Source organism: Pelobates fuscus, chromosome 9 (genome assembly GCF_036172605.1).
Source record: "Pelobates fuscus isolate aPelFus1 chromosome 9, aPelFus1.pri, whole genome shotgun sequence".
Classification (NCBI taxonomy): Eukaryota; Metazoa; Chordata; class Amphibia; order Anura; family Pelobatidae; genus Pelobates; species Pelobates fuscus.
In genome coordinates this window covers 62,842,661-62,864,772 of record NC_086325.1, presented here as the reverse complement: position 1 = coordinate 62,864,772, position 22,112 = coordinate 62,842,661, and the positions used below count along the sequence as shown (strand labels likewise).

The following is a 22,112-nucleotide window of genomic DNA, read 5'->3' as shown; positions in this document are numbered from 1 at the left end:
CATTTAATCCCATGTACAGGAACATTTGGTGATGGCTTTTTTAAGATGTCAAATATTTTTTGGGAGGGAGGATTTTTTTTTTTACAAATATCATGAGATTTTCAGTTTACATTGATACAAAACTAATGTTAATTATTTGAAATGTTTAAAAAAAAAAAGAAAAGAAAATAATATATATTCAACCTCAGTATTTAGCTGCAACCTGTTCATATACACACATACAGACCTGATATGTAATTGGCAATTAATTGGTTAAAGTCAGTCAATTACTTAACATAAAACCATTAAGAATCAAGCTACAGACATTAGAAAATATCAGCGAATGACAGATTTTTTGGGTAAATATTTTATCATTATCCCAAGAAATTCCACCACTCGTAAAAATGTTTTTTGTTTTTATAAAGATAAGAATAGGAAATTATTGATGTTTTCCATTGATTATTAGATATGTTTTGCTCTTTTATTAATATCCATTTCTATCCTATACACAATTTATAACTATAAATGTACAAGTTGTTTAGCGCTGTAACCATGCTTCAAAAACTTTTATAACCCCTTAGGTTTCTATAGATGACAACAATGCCTTTAAGATATAAAAATATCATTATAGGGAAGGTGCTACCCTGTGGATACATGCCCTTGTCTGCTTCCTGTTATGTATGTATCTATATATCTATACATCAATAGATAGATAGACAGACAGATAGATAGAGAGATAGATAGATAGATAGATAGATAGATAGAATATGCTAAATTTACCCATATCATCTGCAATATTTAAATGCAACTATGGTAAATGAATAATGTTATAGTATATTTAGGTGTCTTGGCTAAACTGCTTCATTGTTACTCAAACATGGCTCATCTGTCACTTTGTTCATATAAATTCCTAACTACCGTTCATAACTTGTTTTTTAACATTATGAAACTTAAAAAATATATATTATATGCAAATATGAGGAAAATTCATTTTTCTGTACATAACGTTTTTTGCAGGATGCATGTTTGGGTTTTCTTTTCTTATTGGCATATAGTCTAAGAGCATTACATTTTTCCATTTTTGGGATTAAAAATTTTGAAACACAAAAAATAATAGAATATTTTAGTATATTGTAATAGCTGAGACTTGAGAAAAAAGTTTAACTCTAAATATTTGGTCATTCCAAAATATGAAAACTGTAGCCAACAGTAGCGAAATTAAAATTTCTCTTTTGTCAACTACTTCTTAATATTGTTTGCTATCAGGGGGTGCAGTATAGAGTAGAATTTTACATTCCTCAGTTACTCAGCCTTGTGACATTGTAAGACTTAATGGTAAAAAAGTTTGATGTGCAGAAATATATATTATATTAATAGGTGAATGGCTTCCTAAAATTGGAGAAGTTTTTAGCCGACAATGAACCTATGAAATCTTTACACCCATGAAAGAGCAGTAAAGATTTCACTAGCACAAAAGCCTTGATTCTGGCACAAGTCTTGTACTTATCTTGATGGAAAGACTTAGCCTATTTTCCTGGGGGAATTCAACCTTTCATGCGCACAATCAGACGGCTTACCACATGGTCCAAAGGAGACCTCAATTGCTCATGGGACCCAAGAAATTGCCCATGTATAAGACTATAATTTTCTACCAGAAACCATTCATATGGAGTAGATAATATGAAGTATAACACCTAAAAAAATATGATCTAACCTGACATATTTGGGTTTGAACATGACTATGTTTAGGAAACACACCAGTGTTAATAGTTTGGTAACCAGACCAGAACCTTTGAAAAACGCCAAAAAAACAAACATATTTTGATTACAATGAATGAGCTCAATTAAGCCTTATGATAAACCATCTTATATGCTTTAGTTGGAGCAAAAACTTGCCATCTGGGATCTTCAGCATCAATGGAGAAGTATTTAACAAAATTCAGATAATTTTCTCTGACGCTTGAGTAATTTCTGAGCAATAGACATTATGCACATCAAATAAATCAAGACAAGGCTCTTAACAAGTCTCCTTATATAGCAAAAAGCACATTCTGAAGTGTTTATTTGCATTAATGTTAGCAACAAATGGATGCTCTTGATAAAATGTAAACAGCAGCAAGCAAACCCCATTGTCTTTGATTTTCTGCTATCTAACAGTTTAGGAACTGGCTGTGAATCTAGACCCTAATCAATTATCATGAAGTTCAGATAGTTTACATATATGTTAACCTTAACTGGATTATATTATGCATACACTACCATGACAATGCTATTTTGCATTTTTTTTGCAACCTGTGTAATAATGGTGCAAAACTTGCGCTAAAATATTTTATTATTGCTATTTTTTCTTACTCAAATAAAAAAAAGTGCTTAGCAAACTGTTTGATCATGAGTAGGTCAAGTTAAATGCTAAAAAACATAAACTCATCTATTTTTTTTTTAATATATACTTAATCATTTATTGATTTTGTAGTTTCAGATGTGACATTATAGAGCAAACTGGAACCTTAATATTTATTATGGAGTTCATTAAAAAAAACAACAACAAAAAAAAACACAAAAGGTGAACAAAACCTATGTACACAGTGTAACATTCACGAAATGAAAAAAAATTAGAAGAGACCAGTGCATTTATGTAAACTTAACTACATAAACTTAAATGCATAAATGCTAGTTCAACATTATTTCAGATAACATAATAGTATATATGTTTTTGTACGTATGTGCGTGCTTTATATAGATAATCTAGTCACTCCCAGTCAGGTGAGTTACCTAATGCAATTTATATAATCTTTATAACATATTTATGAACATTTTATATTGCGTTTAATATTAATATACCTATTGTAGTAATCCTTTGTAAATTCTTCTAGGGTTAATAAATGGTAGCACAACAGACTTATTAAGCAAAATAAAGCCTTAACAATATATAACTAGACATTAAATTAGATTTTTGCGGCAAACACAATTCTAGAAAATAGTTTAACTTAGAAACACTCGACAAAACGTAGAATAGGTTTTCTGTTACACTTTTCAATTTCTACCGGTAGCAATGGTCTTTTTCTGTCTACAGCAAATAGAACCGCCATTTTCGGAGTTTCTCTATACACATTATCTACAAACACAGATAACTACAGATAGGTACAGTTACAGTCTACATCTATACATAGGCTCAGTCTCTCTGTGTTTTATTTTGCATATCTTTAAGCAAGTTATATATCTTTAACTTTAACTTTCACTGTCTGCCTATTTACCTGATACATGGAGACTGAAGTATTACATTTCTTATGTTAATTAATTTGAAGGAATCACATAGATTGACTTAATTTGTCACTAGATTCCTTTGTTGACAGTGTGAATGATGATATCAGTTTACTTACAATGGATCTTTAGTAATAGCACTCATTAATTAAACCAAATAAAGTAAAGGACTATCTGTAAATTGACTAGCAAGGACCGTGAGACAGAGAACGCAAATAAAGGCTGTGGGTACTTGGTGCGTAAGTAAGTGCCAACACTTGCTAGTGTAGGTATACAGAGATGGGAGGCACAGCTCTGATATCTTCAAGTGGTTTGGTGCTTGTGGTTTCCCCTCAGGGCGTAGTCACGCTGAAAGGGTCAATAAACTGTGTGTCCCCCGCAAAGGAAAGAGCACAATAAACCCACCATCTAGGTCAAAGGTCACTTCGTCACTGATTGAGATATTCTCAACTTTCTTTTACTCTTCAGATAAATTTACCACACACAAGAATCGTCTAAACAAGAAAGGAGAAGCTTTTGAGCTGGCTGTTTACAAGTGGCAGTCAATGTGGAAGCTATATCAATATATCAATCCCTGTATAATAATAAACAGGCCCTGTAGACGTATAATGTATGGTATATATTTATATATATGCTTTAAAGAGAGAACGAGAGACACACGGGCGCATAGACATGTTGGAAAAGGAAAAGACACAACATTCAGAACTTCTTTTTGCAAATCATTTTTTTTTTTTTTAGCTAACTTTGACATGCCAGTCATATCACTAATATTTCTCATTTGAATGATAGGGCGATTTTTATATAAAACTAATAGTGACTCAGTCTGTGACTCTGGAATGTCTGTCTGGAACACAAAGCACATTAGGTGGATTTAAACTGTTTAGCACGTAGTAACATAAGCCTTTAATATTTAAGCTAATATGACAATGACAGCAACTCTACAACTCAGTATTACGGTAACTACCTCATTGCTTTTGTGCAGGACGTTCATGATATGGGAGGGACTATCATTTTAGTCATAATGCTTTTCTTATTTAATACCGTGTTTTAATCATTCAAAAGCTATGATAGATTTGCGCTATGTGAAGGTTCTAAAACAGGGATTTCTAACCTTGACATTGTTGGAACTTCACTCCCATGATGCTCAGCCAGGCTCGAGTTGCTTTAGAATGACTAAGCATCATGGGATATGTAGTCCACCAACAGCTGGGTGCCAAGGCAAGTTATCGCTCTCAGAGGACCTCGAAAATGTAAGCAATGTTTTATATGACCTAGTAAAACATGATGTACAGATGTATTTATTATTCACAATGTATAACTATTATGAGATGGATGATATTTATTTATCAAACAAATTAATTCATTCCTACTAGCGATATGGAACACGCCAGGGTGTTTTTCTCATACTCTGTTGCTTTTATGTGGCATTTCATATAACAAATGTATATTTTTATCTTGACCTTTACACGTCAATTTAATGTCAGTGACCCTCGTACCTAAGTCTCAATCACATTGGACTATGAGACTTGTACATCTATCATTGTCTAGTGTTTTTCTAGTAGAAGATAATCTTTACGTGGTCATTTGTAACTCTTCCCCTGTTGTAGGAAGCTTATCGTATGGTTGGTTAATACCCCCTTACCCATTTCTCTTTCTTTAAGCAGAGATAGAGGGTTCCAAAGAAATTGAATGAGTGTTAGCTATAGAGAATAAGTGTCTACATTCTCTAAGGAAGCCCCTGATTTCTTTGAAAGACATAGTTTCGTCAACTAAGAAGTCAATATAGTCCCTTTCTTTTCAGATTCAAGGCCTTGTTTACTTCAATACATCCCTCCGAAGTTCAAGTGTACATGTGATTATACCACATTGATTGACAAAATGAAAATGTCTCATTTGACCTCGCTTTGCCTTTAATTATCTCTCTACTACATTGTGTTTATGAACACAGAAGCTATAAAGAAAAAACAAAAAAACAACATCTTGCTTTTATGGCGAATTTTCATCAATTGTCAATTCATCTTTATATTTGGTAACGTTCATGTTATAAATATTATCCAAGGAGTTGAACAATGTTTTCTGATGTATAAAGAAATCAAATTAGAGCAGCTTTAAACATATATTATCTGCATTTATTTCATCACAATATAACACAGCACAAGAGATGTATGATTGCAATTTCTTGGAATAATACCTATATTATATATATATTAGTTACCATAGCAGGTTAATGATACACATTGGCCATAGTTTGAATTGTTTAAAGATAAATCTACTGTCTACGAGCTATTAGCATTCCAGGTGGTATATGTGTGTATTTATATATATATATATAAATTTATATATATAAATTTATATATATATAAATTTATATATATAAATCATCCAAGATATATTTATAATATACATAATATCATCAAAGATAGGAAAAATAGACTGCGTATATTACATTTGTTTTCTGAAAATATTTTGTGTTAAATATAATACAAAAAACATTTGATTAAGTATAATAGTTATAAAGGTTAACCTTTATTTTATTTTAGATAGCACATATAAAGAACCAATGAGATAGTTATTATGGTGCTTGTGTAACATATTGGCAAAATATTCTTTAAACACCTTGTCGTAATTTTCAGGAACGCAAACCCAGTGAATGTAAATACTAGTTAACTGGATGCACTTGAGATTGAAGGTATGTATTCTGATATATCAGAAATATATGTGAACTCAACAAGCCATTAGTAAACCTGTGCTGGTCCATAAAATATTTTCTTTTTGACCTCAAATAAAATTTGCTCTGTGTTAATTTATTTTTTTATTTTTTTTGTCGTGCAATTTATAGAAAAAGTCCACAGTACACATGAGAACATTGTTTTTTTTCTAGGATAATCTATAGTTCAAATCCACTTATGACTATTAAAACTCAGTTAAATGCATAAGATAGTTTGTACATGTTATACGTCCATCAAAAGATTACACTGTGGTATTACATTTTATTTCCTTAACAGTTTTTTTTGTTTTTTAAAGGCACAAACTTCACACTTTGGTATAGATTTACCTTCCAGAAAAGATACAATCTGTTACAAAATATATAATTGTTTGTGTATATATGTGTACATGTATATACGTGTGTATATAAATATATATATGTCTGCTAATGTTTCCGTGTCCATATATGTGTGTGCGTAAATGTGCAGGTATTATGTTTACTTAACATTTTTCCAAAATTTATACTCAATATATGGAAACAAACCACAATTTGGAGCCAGTGCGGAGGCCTCAGGAAAGGGTCATTTTTTTTTTCTCCATACTGCCTTCAGAACGGCAGCTTCACAGCCATTTCACAACCCATTCTCAGTTGATGGTCTAATTAAATTATGTCTTTTCTGACACAGAAACAAGGGAACATATGCCTTAGCTAATGAATTATCTTATTGGAACCATATAGAGTGTGTACACAGCCACATAAACAGGTAACCAAGAACACAGCAATTTGCTAGGAACAGGCCAATAAAACACTGAAAGGGAAGATGTTTGGAGAAAGAAAAACTTTGCTGACACCTATGAAAGAAAAACACCATAAAAAAAACCTTTGCTGCTTTCCCTGTGACTAGGAGGGCATTTGAAATGTACTGCATTCACCAAGGAACATCAAAGCCAAATACTGCACTGGGATAAGCTATGCATCCATCAAATCAATCTACCAAGTTTCCCATGCATACCAGCAAAAAAATCAAGCTCTCTTGCACTCTGCAACATAAGATCACAGATCACCACTTTCACGAGCATTTGGAGAACTGTGCAACGGTGCAAACATATAGCAAGCAAGGCTTAAGCTACACAATCTCTAAGATGCAATTATTTAAGACAAGAGGGACTCACCTTTCAACTTTTACTGTGTATCCTTGGTAGATGTGTAGCATGAATTTTGATTGGTTTTGATGGAAGATGGTATTGCTACTAAGGCTGATTTTATAGGGGTGGAGTTTTTTTCTTTCTTTCTTTTTTTTTTTTTTGCAAAACTCTAAAATAAAGAATGTAAAGTCTTTCCTGGGGCTGATTGGGGGGAAGGATGTGAAAAGACTGCCGTTATAAAGCTCTGCTTGAAGCAGTCTCTCAATGCGTCTCTGAACTTGATCAGATTTTATGTTTCCTGCAGGGAGACAGCAACAATCCTGTGAATGTAGCTCAATAGACAGACTTTTGGGCTCTGCAAATCTCAGGATATTACAATTACGGCTATCTTTTTCTTTCTCTTTTATTCCCAATCTTGCTCCCTATAGTTCTTTGCAAAAGCTTTCCCATACAGAAAAGAACTGGATTTATAGAGCTGTCTAAAGCAAGTAATCATTGTTAGACAAATGCTGTATTTCCAAAAAAAAAAAGAAAAAAAAAGAAAAAAAAATCCTTTTTCTGTGCATGAGTGCAGCTATCTATGTAAGGCTATATGACGAATGTATTGTGTGCATAGATGCATTTTTTTTTTTCATATGTCCGCTCTGTGAAGTTTAAAATCCTAACTCAGAAAACAAACACAACAGGGATTCCCCCTGCACATTCTTTTTAAGCATACCAATCAATTTAACTATTTCTTTGCTTTGAAAAAAAAAAAAAAGAAAAGAAACAGTTGAGGCTTTGAGAGAGCTGCATCTGGTGTGCCAAATTTCATAAAGATTAGCCGATCTGAAAAATAACCTTTTTATTTAGATTTTTTTTTTAACGTATACAAAATAATTTTTTATAAATTGTGCTTTTACATTTTAGTGAAATATGAATTTAAAAAAAATAATAATTTTTTAATATTTTTTTAGAAATCGCATTCACGTAGGCCTTATAAGATTTTGACGGCAGAGAAACAATGAAGCACAGAAAAATATTTTTCGTCAACAAAAAAACAGGTATTGAAAAGATATATTGAAAGATACATACATTTTGCAATAAACATTTTTTTATATAACGCTCATAACTCTTTATGATTCACATTCATTTCAATATGTATAGTATAAAAAAAATATATAAGAAAATAAGGCAAAATAGAATGCAGTGGCAGAGGTAGGATTTCATAGGCTCGTAAACTGAAAGAATTCCAGTTTGCTTTTGTTTTGAAAGCATTTAGAGCTACAGATTTGTGTAGGATCACTGAAAGATAACGGTTTTGCCTTTTTAAGACTCATCTCAGGTTTGTGAGGTTTTTGAAGATGGCTAATGGGATCTACAGCTTTGAGATATAGCTGACAAATATTTCGGCTCTGTAGAATCTATTAACACATGCAGAACAGGAGGGGGTGCTGAAATCTCTCTCGTTTTCAAAGTTTCCCAGGCACTTACAGCACTGAAAGGGTTAACCTTACCTGCAAATACTAAACCTGAGTAGACCAATCACTGCACAGATACAGTGAATCTGCTACAGTCAATGCTATACTCTGTCAATCAAGGATTCACAGGCAAATGGGTGCCTGGGGCAGGGCTCAGAGGACACTCCCCCAGATGAGTTTCTATTGGTGCAATTCAGACTGCCTCCTGAGTTGGTTTATGTGTGAGGAGTGAGTGATTGACTTTATCAGTCCAAGGACATTACTCAGTTGGAGAGGGTGAACTGTTTCCTGGATTTTCTCAAGCAAAAGGAATTAAAAGAAAAGTTTTTTTTTGTGTGTGTGGCTACTGCTCCTGCATGAGCTGCATCCTTTGCTGACCATTGAGTAGGTCTGCACTGCTCAGATTCACTCATGACGATGCTATTAGATGGAGGACCACAATTTCCCACCCTGGGAGTTGGTGGGTTTGGGACAACTCGCCATCATGAAATGTCCAACCGAGATGCTGGCATGGGGCTTAATCCGTTTGCTGAACCTCCACATTCTGCAGCTTTTAAACTTAGTCCAGGCAATCATGATCTCTCCTCGAGCCAGAACTCTGCTTTTACCCCGCAGGCATCTGGATATGCCAATGCGCTTGGACACCATGCTGGGCAGGTGCCATCTTATGGTGGTGCAGCTTTTAACTCTACTCGAGATTTCCTTTTCCGAAATCGAAACTCTGGAATTGGAGATGCCGCCTCCCCAGGTGGTCAACATGGACTTTTCACCAGCCATGGCCCCCCTGGAATAGCTGACCCTTCAGGGCACCTGATTTTCCCAGGGCTACATGAGCAAAGCTCTACTCATTCTTCACCCAATGGACATGTAGTCAACGGTCAAATGCATTTGGGTCTTCGGGGAGATATTTTTGGACGCCCAGATCCTTACAGAGCTGTTCCAAGCCCAAGGACTGACCATTATGCTGCAGCTCAGTTCCACAATTACAATCACATGAATATGAGTATGAATGTAGCAGCACACCATGGCCCAGGGGCATTTTTTAGATATATGAGGCAACCCATCAAACAAGAGTTATCATGCAAGTGGATGGAGGAATCACCGATAAACCGTCCCCAGAAAACCTGTGACAGGACATTTAGCAGCATGCATGAGCTTGTTACACATATGACAATGGAACATGTTGGGGGACCAGAGCAAACTAACCATATTTGCTACTGGGAGGAATGTCCGAGGGGAGGCAAATCCTTTAAAGCAAAATACAAACTGGTCAATCACATAAGAGTGCATACAGGAGAAAAGCCCTTTCCATGTCCTTTTCCAGGGTGTGGGAAAATTTTTGCACGGTCTGAAAATCTAAAGATTCACAAAAGAACTCATACAGGTAAGAAGATAAGATGTTTTTACAAAGAAACAATTGCTGCAAGTATACGAAAAGTTTGTGAAATCATAGATTTGTTTTTGCATATACTTGGCTAACGATACTTATTTGTATTTTTTTTCAATCAGTTTTATTACTTTTTTGACATTTTTGCTTTCAATCAAACGTGAAAATAATATTAATATAATTGAGGGTAGGGCAAGTAAATATTTTATAAGTTTATATATATATATTTTTATTTTTTTTCAACTGTGAACGGATAAAGGTTTGATCGAGGATTTGTTTTCAGCTAGTTTGATTCCCTACTTAGTTGCTGCAAGCAATACAAATGCTAATTTAATCTAAGTTTCACTGACTTCCACTTTTTTCTCTTTTTTTTTTTTTTACTCTTGATTGATATACCTCCTATTCAGAGCAACTATACATTTTGGCATACTATTGTATTTATTTATTAGTTTTACTTCAATTAAACAATGTGCAAAGAATGTGAATTCATAAAACCAAAAAGGAAAAATAAAAAAACAAAACAATTGATTTTATACTGTACATTAACACATACACACCCTGTTACTGAGCATTCTAATTTACATAATTAATTTCTACAATTGTGTGCTGCATTACCTTTTTTGTTAGGACAAGTGTGTTTAAAAGTTACAAATTCTGAGTAACAATGAGCAAATTTATTTACATTACAAGACAACAATGGTCAGACTATTTGACCTAGTTTTACAGGATTAGTGTAGGTGTCCCTTTGTATATTTTTTTTCAATTAAAGATTTTTATTGAGTTTTCTTGAACCTTTAAATGGGGTGGGGTTGGGGTACAGAAAAGAGAAGGGGGGGGGGGGGAATATGCAGCCTCAGGGTCGCCCCTTCGGTATATAGACATTTTTTCCATAGGTGACCAGCATGTACAGTACATTTTATTGCATCACATTCATTTAGTCCCTTTGTATTTTAAGTGTCAAATTAGCTTGTTAAATATTTCAACATGAAATGGAGATATCGTATGGGAAATATATAGGCAGGAAATCAAGTCTGAGCCAACAATGTGAATTTCATTAAGTAAAATAAGTAGGGCTGAAACCGTTAAATAAAACTGAATTATGACCGAAAAAAAACAACATCTTGAAGTTTCAAATCTTTAACACGAAGCATGTACTTTTTCCCAGGTGAAAAACCATTTAAGTGTGAATTTGAAGGATGCGATAGGCGGTTTGCCAACAGCAGTGACAGAAAAAAACATATGCATGTACACACATCGGATAAACCATACATCTGCAAGGTGTGTGATAAATCCTACACACACCCCAGCTCTCTGAGAAAACATATGAAGGTAAGATTTTAATATTATTCTTCATGTTCTTGAAAATATAAAAAAAAATACAAAAATTCTGAAATGTGTGCTTGTTTAAATTGCAAAGTAAGACTAGAATGAAAACTAAAGACAAGACTAGAAAATATAAAAAATTACAACACTGTTTATAGTATTAAGTTAAGGAAACACTGCTTTAATTTTTAAATGCCTGTTTTACTATTTAAAAGTGGTGTTTTATTTTTTTTTAAATATAATATGAGCCTCTTTTATTTGTGTGTTGATAATGATCCCGTGACACACATTAGCACACACATATACAATATGAAAGATTTATACCTTTTGATTGGTACTAAGTTGTCAGTGCTTAATTCTTAAATGGGTCTGTTCTTAGAAATTATATTTTTATTTTACTCTTTATAGCCCTTAAACAGAATTACATGTGTTAATAACATTTTGTTTATAAAGAATTATGTCTATAATATATTTTCTTTTATCTTGCAGGTTCATGAATCTCAAGGGTCTGAATCGTCCCCTGCTGCAAGTTCAGGTTATGAATCTGCCACACCACCAGCTATGGTTTCTGTCAGTAGTGAAGAATCTTCTAAACCAACTTCAGCACCAATTCAGACTAATAGTAACATCCACAATGCAGGACTACTTCCACCCAATTTTAATGAATGGTATGTCTGACAAAAATATACAAAGGCACTATCTGGCTCAATAAGTGGATCGAATGAAACAAAACACAGAAACCAAGTGGGCTCATCAACAAAGGTGGAAAAGGAGTTTATAATACAAGCAACAGCATAGGGCTTTATCCTTTTAACTGAAGTCACCATGGAATGTTTTTCCCACTTTTTTTATTTTTATTTTTTTAAGAATAATGGCTCTGGACTAACTGTGCCCTTTTCTCAGGATCCAAAATATATTTTGGCATTTACATTCTACCCCTTCCACTCTCTCTGAATTTTATATTTTCTTTCACTTTAATATTTTCTTGATTTTCAAAAGAAATTAGGTTATTTTTTTTTTTATTTTTTTTATTTTTTTTTTTAGCTTGCTTATTTAATTGATATTAAAATCCCTTCACCTCTGGTGATTGTTAAACTCTCACATTCTTAAACCGTGCCAAAGTCTTGTTGCGTCTTGAACTTTCTTAAAGCATTACACATGTGAATGTATTTCTTGTCTATAGGGTCAAAGCTGTTGTTCGGTATTTTTTTTTTTTTTTTGCAAGATGGGGATGTAATCTTAATACACAGATTGTGACCGTTTAGTATACAGTTGCCTTTTGTAAGAACTTTTGTAAATACATATCCATGATGCCATATTTATCGTTTGTAATTTAATTATTGATACAAGTGCCGGGAACTGAACAATATTTATGAAAAAAAAAGTTTTCTAACAAAAACTCTGTATAGCTTTTGGTTATAACTGCTTTAGCATTAAAATTTATTGTTTTGAAAAATTTTAAATTTAAATCGTCTAACCCATGAGTTCCTTCACTTTACATAGCAATGTAAAAAATATATTGCAGTATGAGCTTGCAGAGCTCTTCAGAACAATGTAATCATTTATGTTATCCTTTGGTCTACACAGATAAATATTGAAGCATCTTTAAGATGAAACACTGTTTTTATTAAGCTTAAAGTAAAATTAAATTACATTTCAGTGTCTGGCATGCTTACCAGATAATTCTAAGCAGTTCACTTAAGTGCCATGACATCTCTATCATGCAAATAATAATAATAATAATAATAACAAAGTATTTAACCAGGAAAGGTACATTCAGATTACTCTGGTTTCCAAGTACGTCCTGGGGATGTTACCTTAGCCCAACATCCAGGGGTTGTTACTATCAAACAAAACATATCTATTCATGGCTGTAGGGATTCTATTGACTAAACTGTGCATTGCAGTGAGTTAACATTGAAGCATCAAAATGTAGGCCAAAATATTCAGGTCAAATTTAGCTTTTTTTGGGCATTTTGTAATGTGTTTTTAACTCACCTCATCTCACTTTTTAGTGAATAGACCCCCTAGCTTATGCAATCCAAACGGTAGGTTTCAAATCACTACATAGTGACCTGACAACTTGTTTGAAAAATTATGACTCCAATCTTCATTTATGTTGAGTGAGAGATGTTGTTACCAAATTAAATGTTCAACTTTACTTGGCATATTGATTTTTCAACTCACCACAGATAAAAGTTTAGTGAAAAGCTGTGTTTGTGTTTATATTGCATATATTTTGAAGCAAATGCATCTAATATAGAAATAAGTACACAATACATTAATACATATATCTATATAAATATAGATTTTAAATCAAATACATATATTATAGGCATGTGCACATTTGAGTTACCTAATTTAATGTGAAGTGTAGGCCCAATAATATTAAAATTTATTTTTACAAGTTAAAAGTCTTATTAGTGTTATAAATGTGTACGTGCAGAGCCTCTAGGAAATCTAAAAAAAAAATCTCTCAATTTAAACTTGTATAAAAATTAAATATTTTTTTTTCTAATTTATGTTTCTCAGATCAAAGATAATCATAGCAATATTATATATTTTAGGAGAAGTATTTGTAGCTGTATAAAAATGAGCAAAGGTGTGCTGTAAACTTGTGACTTATATTTTATTCAGAATAGCATATTTTTAATTAAAGTGCTAGCTACACGAAAAAGCTTATTTGGGATGCAGATAAGACCATCAGCACTGGACCTTCACATCCTCCATGTTTGTGAAGTACATGATGTTTGCTGGCTTGGGTTCATGGCAAGTGTAGTTCATATCATTACCAGTCACGTCATCACTGCTCGACTTATTCACTAAATTGGAAATTGTGTGGAACCGAGAAGGGAATTGTATATTTTAGGCTCAAAAAGAAAAACTGTAAAATTAACTGAGCTGGAGAGGTTTTTAAAATTCAGCATTTTGGCCTAAAATTTTAAATTCCAAGGTCAAGTTTTCTAAATCTTCAGTTTAGGAAGTAACCCTGTTGGTATATTGGGTTTCCATTTGTGGTAAGAATTTACAATTTTGTCGTTGTATATGATTATATGGAAGTGTAACTATACCATGTAATAACATTGTTATTGTACAATGTATTATTTTAAATAGTTTCTGATTAGTTATAGAATTAACAGTTTAATTTCCAAGGTGATTTGCAATGATTTGCAATACAATATGCTGCTCATTCTTCTAGCACTCAGATGATTCATTGACATTTTGCTAATTAGCCCTCCTCACGTATCATTAGCTTGAAATTTTAAATAAACAAGCAAAATACATATGCCATTTTTCCATGTTGTCTAAACAACACAGAAGTAAAAATAATATCGTATTAAATCGATCAGATTCTCCCATGCTTTAAATAAAAGAGTGCTATTCTTTACATGCTCATACATTTTAACCTTTTGCATTATCTAAATAAGCAGCAAAGCATTTAAAAGAAATAATAATTTTGAATCTCTTCTAACACATGGTGGAACAATCGTACAGCAACACCAAACATATCATAAGACATCTCTGTTATACCAGTAACCAGATTCTACCATCTATATTTCATAATTCAGCTTAGAAAACATGATTGTATATTAGGGAAGACAATTTCAATATAATAAGACAGAAAACCAGGAGTTAACAGACAATTCCTTGTTGATGTAATAAAATACCATTTGTAATAAAAATGCCATGAAAGTAACAAAAAAAAAAAGAAGACAAGACAAGTAACAGTATGTAGGTGGCTGGGCTTAATAATTTTATTATTAATATAATATATAGTTTATTTTCAAACAATAAAATTGTTAATACTTGGGATAGGTGACAAATTTTACACCAAAACTTACATAATATATGTCCAAAAAATTAATCGAATGTAATATATAAAATGTGTTCTATAATTTCATCTATACTCTCAATATCAATTTTACCATTGTTTGACAACATTCTGTTTAACCCCTGCAGAACTATATCAACATATACAGCAAAATAAAACTCACATTTGCACTAAAAATTTAGATTTTAATTCACTAACTCATAGAAACCAGTGAGTTGTCAGTTGTTTGGGTAGTGAAAATGTTAATATTTTTCTTTTAATATGTGTATGTAGGAAGTTAAAAGATATATAATGATTTGTAAGAATATATTTTAAATGGTTTACACTCAAAACATAGAGGACCTTCTATGTACAGTTTAAATCAAAACAACACTTTCTAAACAGCCAAAAATGTGCAATGTCATTAGTTTTCTTTACCTTCATAGATTTTAAAGAATTTAGCCGTAATGATAATATAATTACTACAACCCAAACTGATGAACCTAAAAGATGTAACTGAAAAAAAATAAAATAAACTCACACACAGTGCTATGTGCACCAATAGAATCTGTGCTGGAACCTTAATAAACAATATGTCATTTTTAGAATTAAAGATCTACGGTATGATGTTTTTATAGGATACGTCGTGATAAGAATTCTTACTAAATTCAATGATAATATGACAGATATTGAATTATAATCTGCCTGTCAAATAATTCATCAAAGTACTTGAAAAAAGCATTTGTCCCGTCCCCAATGTACATAAAAAATGTGGGACAAAATAAGATAGATAGGTAAAATCTCCCTGTCATTGGTCAGTTTTATCAAAGTTTTGTGATTTACTGTTACCACAATGTTTATCACTGTTCAGTGAATAGACCCTATTTTGTAGATATCTGCTTTCTATTGAGATATGATATATAAATACACACACACACACACACAACCCCACGCAAACACATAATATTGCAAACATGCACAATGCACACAGCAATTGATGATATGATTTTAATCTGAACTTCATATTTTAACTAGCTTTTTCTTCACTTGGGCATTTCCTAGAAAACTAGCAAATTTATTTTCAAATAATGGTTATTAAATGTTTGACATTTTTTTTAATATAAGGAAATAACAACCAGGGGAAAGATTAAACGACAGGAAATGGCACTAACATGTTTCTGTTGATAAGGCATCAAAACTTCTTCTATGGTGTGCTTTGTATTGTCAAGCAACATCCACTATAATGCAACAAATATACACCTAGGTTTACTTGTGTTTTCATTGCAAACTGGAGCAGTGTTTTGTCACAGTACAGAAGCTACGAGGCTTTGGTACAAAACATCCAAGTGTCCTTGTAAGCCAACATTTTAGCTTTCAGCTGCTGTCATTCACTAGGTTTACTCACGCCCTGTTGCTGCGTCTTGTGATGATTCATAGAAACTCTAAGCTTCTCTCCTCCCCGTTCCTCAATACGCTTTACATGTGTACAAGGGTTTCATCCCCAGAACACCGGAAGAAAAACATTAAAGGGTTTATTTACTAAACAGTGAGTTGTGATTAACTGAGAAAACAATAGAAGAATACAGTCAAGCTGTGATGATAACTGACTTGGATGATTTCACATCAAAACTCTTGTGTTTGGAATTTTGCAATTTTATTTTTAATTCACTATAGTTCACTGTTTATTGAATAAGACCATCATGACTCATATTTAGTTTTCCCTGTGCATCATTTTACAGAGTGATTCGGATATTGTCTGTTACATTAAATTGTACGTATCTATGTAATGCACTCAGAAATCCTTTTATATGGTCAGTTTAAATACGACAAAAAAATAGAATTGCATGACTGCTATACAACACTGATGTTACAGAACGATTCTGGCCCAATATTTTGCCTGCAAAGCTAGAAAAAAAGTTGGCAGCTAAAATGTCAGGGGAAAAAATGTGTAGAAAGGATGATGATTTGATGCTGTTGGAGCTGTCTTGAAGTGCGTGACTATGTGCTACAGGGGAATTCTGGGAGCTGACAACAGTTTATGGCGTCATTGCAATCTGGATTACAAAAATGGAACATCGATGTTTGCATAGGAGGGTTAAAATACCTGATTTACTTTTACGATTTTACCTCTATAACAGTTTTCTTTAAATACTGCTTGATGTATTATTCATGGATGGCAATAACAATTTGCAAGTATACATGCATTTTATCTTTTCACCCATGGTGTCCAGCGTCATTTTAGGCTTAACAGAAACCCTTGATGTTACTAATCTGTTCCGTACCAGAGAGCTTCATAATGTGAGACTTCATTATGGATCTCAGTGGGTTAAAACAGGAAAGAGAGAAATAAGAAGCTAATAGACAATTTAATACATACAATTAATATACGTACCAGGCTCATAAATCCAGTTTGGTCTATTTCCATATAATATGTAATGGGCTACTTTTTTATTTCTATAATTTATATATTCTTCTAGTTCATGAATATCAAATTATAGTTAAAAAAGAAAAGCATTATATTTAACTCATGAAGTGCCAGAACACCATCCAGTGCTATAAGTTATGTTTATGTTTAGTTTCAAATGTTGTTACTATAGGAGTAGCTTTTAATTTAAGATTTGAGGAAATGTCATGCTTTTTTAGATGTGCCCCTCTGCGACAGCGACAGTTCCTGTTTAGTCATGTCAAAACACACACACACACACACACACACACAATGAATGAGGTAGATTTTTCAGGGTTAACTATGCTGCATTTACATAATAATTCTGTGTTCTATGTGCAATTTTAAAAAACAAACATAACAACACATGACCATAATTTACAGCAATTAATTAAAAAACAGAAAAAGCCAAGATTTAAAAATCCAGACACATCCCTTGTCTAGTCACATCCCTTGTCAAGTCTGTTTAATATTTTGTATTTACAAAAGAAAACCAGTGTATCCTAAAATTATATTCTGCATTTATTTTCTCGTTTTTTTTTCTTCTTTTTTTTGTGTGATTTCAACATACCCCCGGCTGTGAGGATTTATCTCTGACTCAAAGTATGGGTCGAATAGGAGCCTACCACCTCCTGCTGAAATTCTTCCAGCTGATTAAAATTCCCAGGCTACATTTGAAACACTTTAATTAAAAATAAATATATTTTTATAGCATTCTAATTTTTAGTATTATTGGCACTGACATTCTATTACTTTATGTTGCATTTTTTTTCTGATACACATGACGCATTATTGTTATTATTGTTTTCTAGAACACACTTCTGTTATTTTCAAATTGAGGTATTCTTGATTAATAAGAGCCATTACAAAAAAATTATGTCAAATCAGCTTTAGCCTGAATTGAGCAACACATGGAAATGAGAATTTGCCTTTTTTCTTTACTTGAAGATTGAAAGATTAAATGTAAAAATGCTGATGTCTCCTTTCTGTCTGCCTCTATCTATACATACAAACATGGGCCACTAAAGAGGCAGATGGTTCTTGCTATTTATCGGTCTGTCTGTCTGCCTGACTGTCTATTTGTACCTAGTCTTGGCAAACAAATTAAATAGACTTAACTGCTGGATTATGCGAGTTAGAAGAAATTATTGATTAAAGTTTTAGCTTCCTTTATCAAGCCTTTATCATATATTTTATATAGAATGGAAACAATGAACCTTATTAAAAAAAAAAAAAAAAATGGGGTTGATTGCTTTCCTCATCATCTTTTGTGAAGTTCAAAGTAGAGAAAAAACAAAACCATACAAAAAGCCCAGCATGTGATTGTGAATTCGAGTGATCCTAGGATCCAGATTTACAGTATGTTCCCGACTAAAAGAAAATAAAATCTATTACATGTTGAGATCTATCCCGAATTCTATGTTCCAGATGTATATTTATATTTTTAAGATCATTTCTGTCTGTCTCCATGATAAAATAAATGAACATTGAAAAAAGGTTTTGGTCTTAGATTTAGGACTATTTTTATTGTACTTAGAGAACCCTTTTGTGCCTGACCAGTTTCTAGAACTTCTCCTACAGCTATTTATGTCTATTTTGGCAAATAAACATGGCCACTGTAGAATCTAGAGCATGGGTTATACATGCAGACTTATTTATTAAACTAGCAAATGTGGGACAATTGAAAGGAAATTGCACATTTAGGCCTAAATAACTGACCTAAAAATGAGCTATTCATGGTTATTTGTGCCTAAAATGTCAATTGCCATCACAGTTTACAGCATTCCAGATTGAAGGAGTAACTCTTTTTGTTCTAGGGTTGATGGGACAACAAAGACACCTTATTACAAGTTAATAAAGCTTTTAATTAATATTGATAGTGGGTGTCAGGTATGGTTGAAAAAGAACTGAATCATTGAACCTTTTTCTTATTGTATTATTATATCAAATTATTATTATTATTATTATTATCATTTGATCCATCTACATGCAATGTTTATCTATATTTATTTTGCTGATGATATGGACTATGGATTAGCCCAAGACCATAAGTCTTGAAATATTAATTGACGAATGAAGACTAATGTATTTGAGCTTATGTACACATCTTGATAGACATAAAAGTGCTAGTCATTTATCTATGGTATATCTGTCTTGTCGTCCATTCGTCTGTCTAAGTGGTAATTCAGAGCTATATAAGAGTTTAAAAGGTCAAACAATGATATTCATATGGTTTTGATATTTTATTTATCTATTCAAATATTGACCATTCAAGGAATGCATATTTTTGTATAACTATACAATGTTTTGTAGTTTGTGCTTTTATTTACTTGGTGTTGGTTTTTTAGCCTTTGTTTATTGTTTCTTTCACCTTTCAGGAGCATCTGTTTTCCCCTTTATTTCTTTTCTTTAGCGTAAAAAATAAACCCTGCCAAGATGAAGCTGTTGCAGACTCCAGCTGACTACCAATTTGTATCAAATATAAGAAGTTTGGTTAAAAACGGTTGATGCTGGATCTCGCAGTTTGATTACAATTTCCCCACCAGAAGTTGGGCATTTTTGCAATATTTCTTCAGCGGGGTATAGATTCCAATACAATATTTCTGTTCTTGGATTTAAATATTTAAATAGAAATAAGCAAATCTTCAATTTAAGTTCTTTTGCCATGGTTCACTACCAACGCTGAAACGAAACTGTGATTGTTCTGAAATACAAAAACAAAACAAAAAGTAGTTAACGGTCTTATATCCCTCAGGCATATCCACTTTTATTTGAGTTACTGCTAGTGTGACACTAGTTTGGTCAGTTTTTTTTTACATGTGATTTAGCCAGTGCTTTGTCTTAGGAAGTATTCTAATCTACTTGTTTCATTCTATTCACCTTAAAAAGCTAATTTCAGGTTTTAACTGCCCTAGGCTCTATCTCTCTGATTCTGGGGACAATATATTATGTACTATTTCCTAGAACAGCATAGTACATTTTTGCTGGGATAATGGTATCCGTTATAGTAATTAGTTCTTATTGAATAGCAGTAAATATGAATAGAAGACAACTTTATGTAAGTAAGGAAAGATTTCAAAGTAGGCCTTGCCCCTGCACTCCTCTTTGAACCATATGTAAGACTCGAGGAGGTACATCTAAGCAGACCAGGGTCATTTCAAATTTTTATTTATTTTACCATGTCTCTAAACTGGAAGAAATTAATCCCATGTGACAAATTTTCCGAGTCTGTGTTAGAAGTCTAAAAGCTAAACATGTAGGACAATGCATATATACACTAATGTGCAGGCCACCATCTATGTATGTTTTCATCTTACTCCTGTAAAATAGCTGGTATTTTGAAGAATTTACTCATGAAGCTTGCGTTGAGGTGAGATAGAGCTTACGAATATTTACTAAAATAAGAGAAAGAAAAAAAAAAAGTCTCCAACTTGATTTAGATCTTCTTGAATTCAGCTGATCATCACTGTTTATCATACTAAGAGTACTTTTAATGGTCTATTGACTACATAGCAAGGGGTGGCACATTGAGAATATGTCCCAGAAATTTAGGCAAATTTAGATGAGCTGATAAAATGCGTTTCGCTCAGTTGATTTCAAGTCTTTTTTATTAAAGTTTAACTCAGTTGTTAACTTTCCAATTCTCATAGGATTATTTACTAAAAAGTACATTATTGGGAATATAATTTGAATCAAAAGTTAATTTTAAATTATAGGACAAAATGGTTGAACTAGAAAATAATCTCCAATTCCATTTTTTTTTTCAATATGGCTTTTTGGCCTGAAATATCGAACTCCCTATTAACTATAATTTGAATTCTCACTTTAGTGAATAACAATATCAGTGTTTAATAAAGCCTCACATTATAATATTCTCTTTTTCTTACTTGGCTTTAATTTTCCTCAAGACTATCTAGCAGTTCATTTCTTACTGAACACCAAACTTCTGAAGGCAACAATTAGGCTTGATTTTATAGTTCTAGCTCCTCTCAACCTACGCTTGTTAAGAGTACAAGAGCCACTTTGAATTGCAAGGTATCTGGCCCTTTTTTGAATGAATCAGTGTAAATGTCAATGTTTGATTGAACAAGATGTGAATATTACTTATCTTCTTTGAAATATGGAATGCTATGCTGACATGCTTAAGTAACATTTCAATTTTTTTTTTTTTTTTTAAAACAGCTCTCTTTAATATGATGTTTCTCCTTTTCTTCCATTGGTAGATATTTTTGTTTAATAATGCAGTTCAATAGGTTAAGAATACAGAGAAAAAAAAGATATACACCCCTGCATTACTCTGGCATATTATTCGCTGATTTATTAGCATTTTCTTCACATCCTAACAATAAGCTACAAGTCTTTTATATCCCTTATAACACTTTTGTAACTCACATTTTCCTAAAAGCCATGCATTGCGTTCATGCTTATTGCTATATCAGTATACATCTTAAATTGCAGGCTTGTAGTTTTTTTGTACTTATTGAGATTTCAAATCTGACTTTTTAACTTGTGTGAGAGTAAGAAGAGAAAATTGTTCGTAATACAATATGTCCTCTATACAGGTATACATTGAACTATCTATCATATTATTAACAA

General features: G+C 32.5%; 1 protein-coding gene across 1 annotated transcript; it reads left to right on the top strand.

The window, feature by feature from the left end:
- The first annotated feature begins 8,816 nt into the window (after window positions 1-8,816).
- Window positions 8,817-12,644, top strand: ZIC3 (Zic family member 3). Its single transcript, XM_063433526.1, has 3 exons — window positions 8,817-9,936; window positions 11,105-11,268; window positions 11,752-12,644. Exons 1-3 carry the CDS (start codon window positions 8,964-8,966, stop codon window positions 11,938-11,940), a joined length of 1,326 nt encoding a protein of 441 aa, XP_063289596.1. The 5' UTR covers window positions 8,817-8,963; the 3' UTR covers window positions 11,941-12,644.
- The last annotated feature ends 9,468 nt before the right edge of the window (window positions 12,645-22,112 follow it).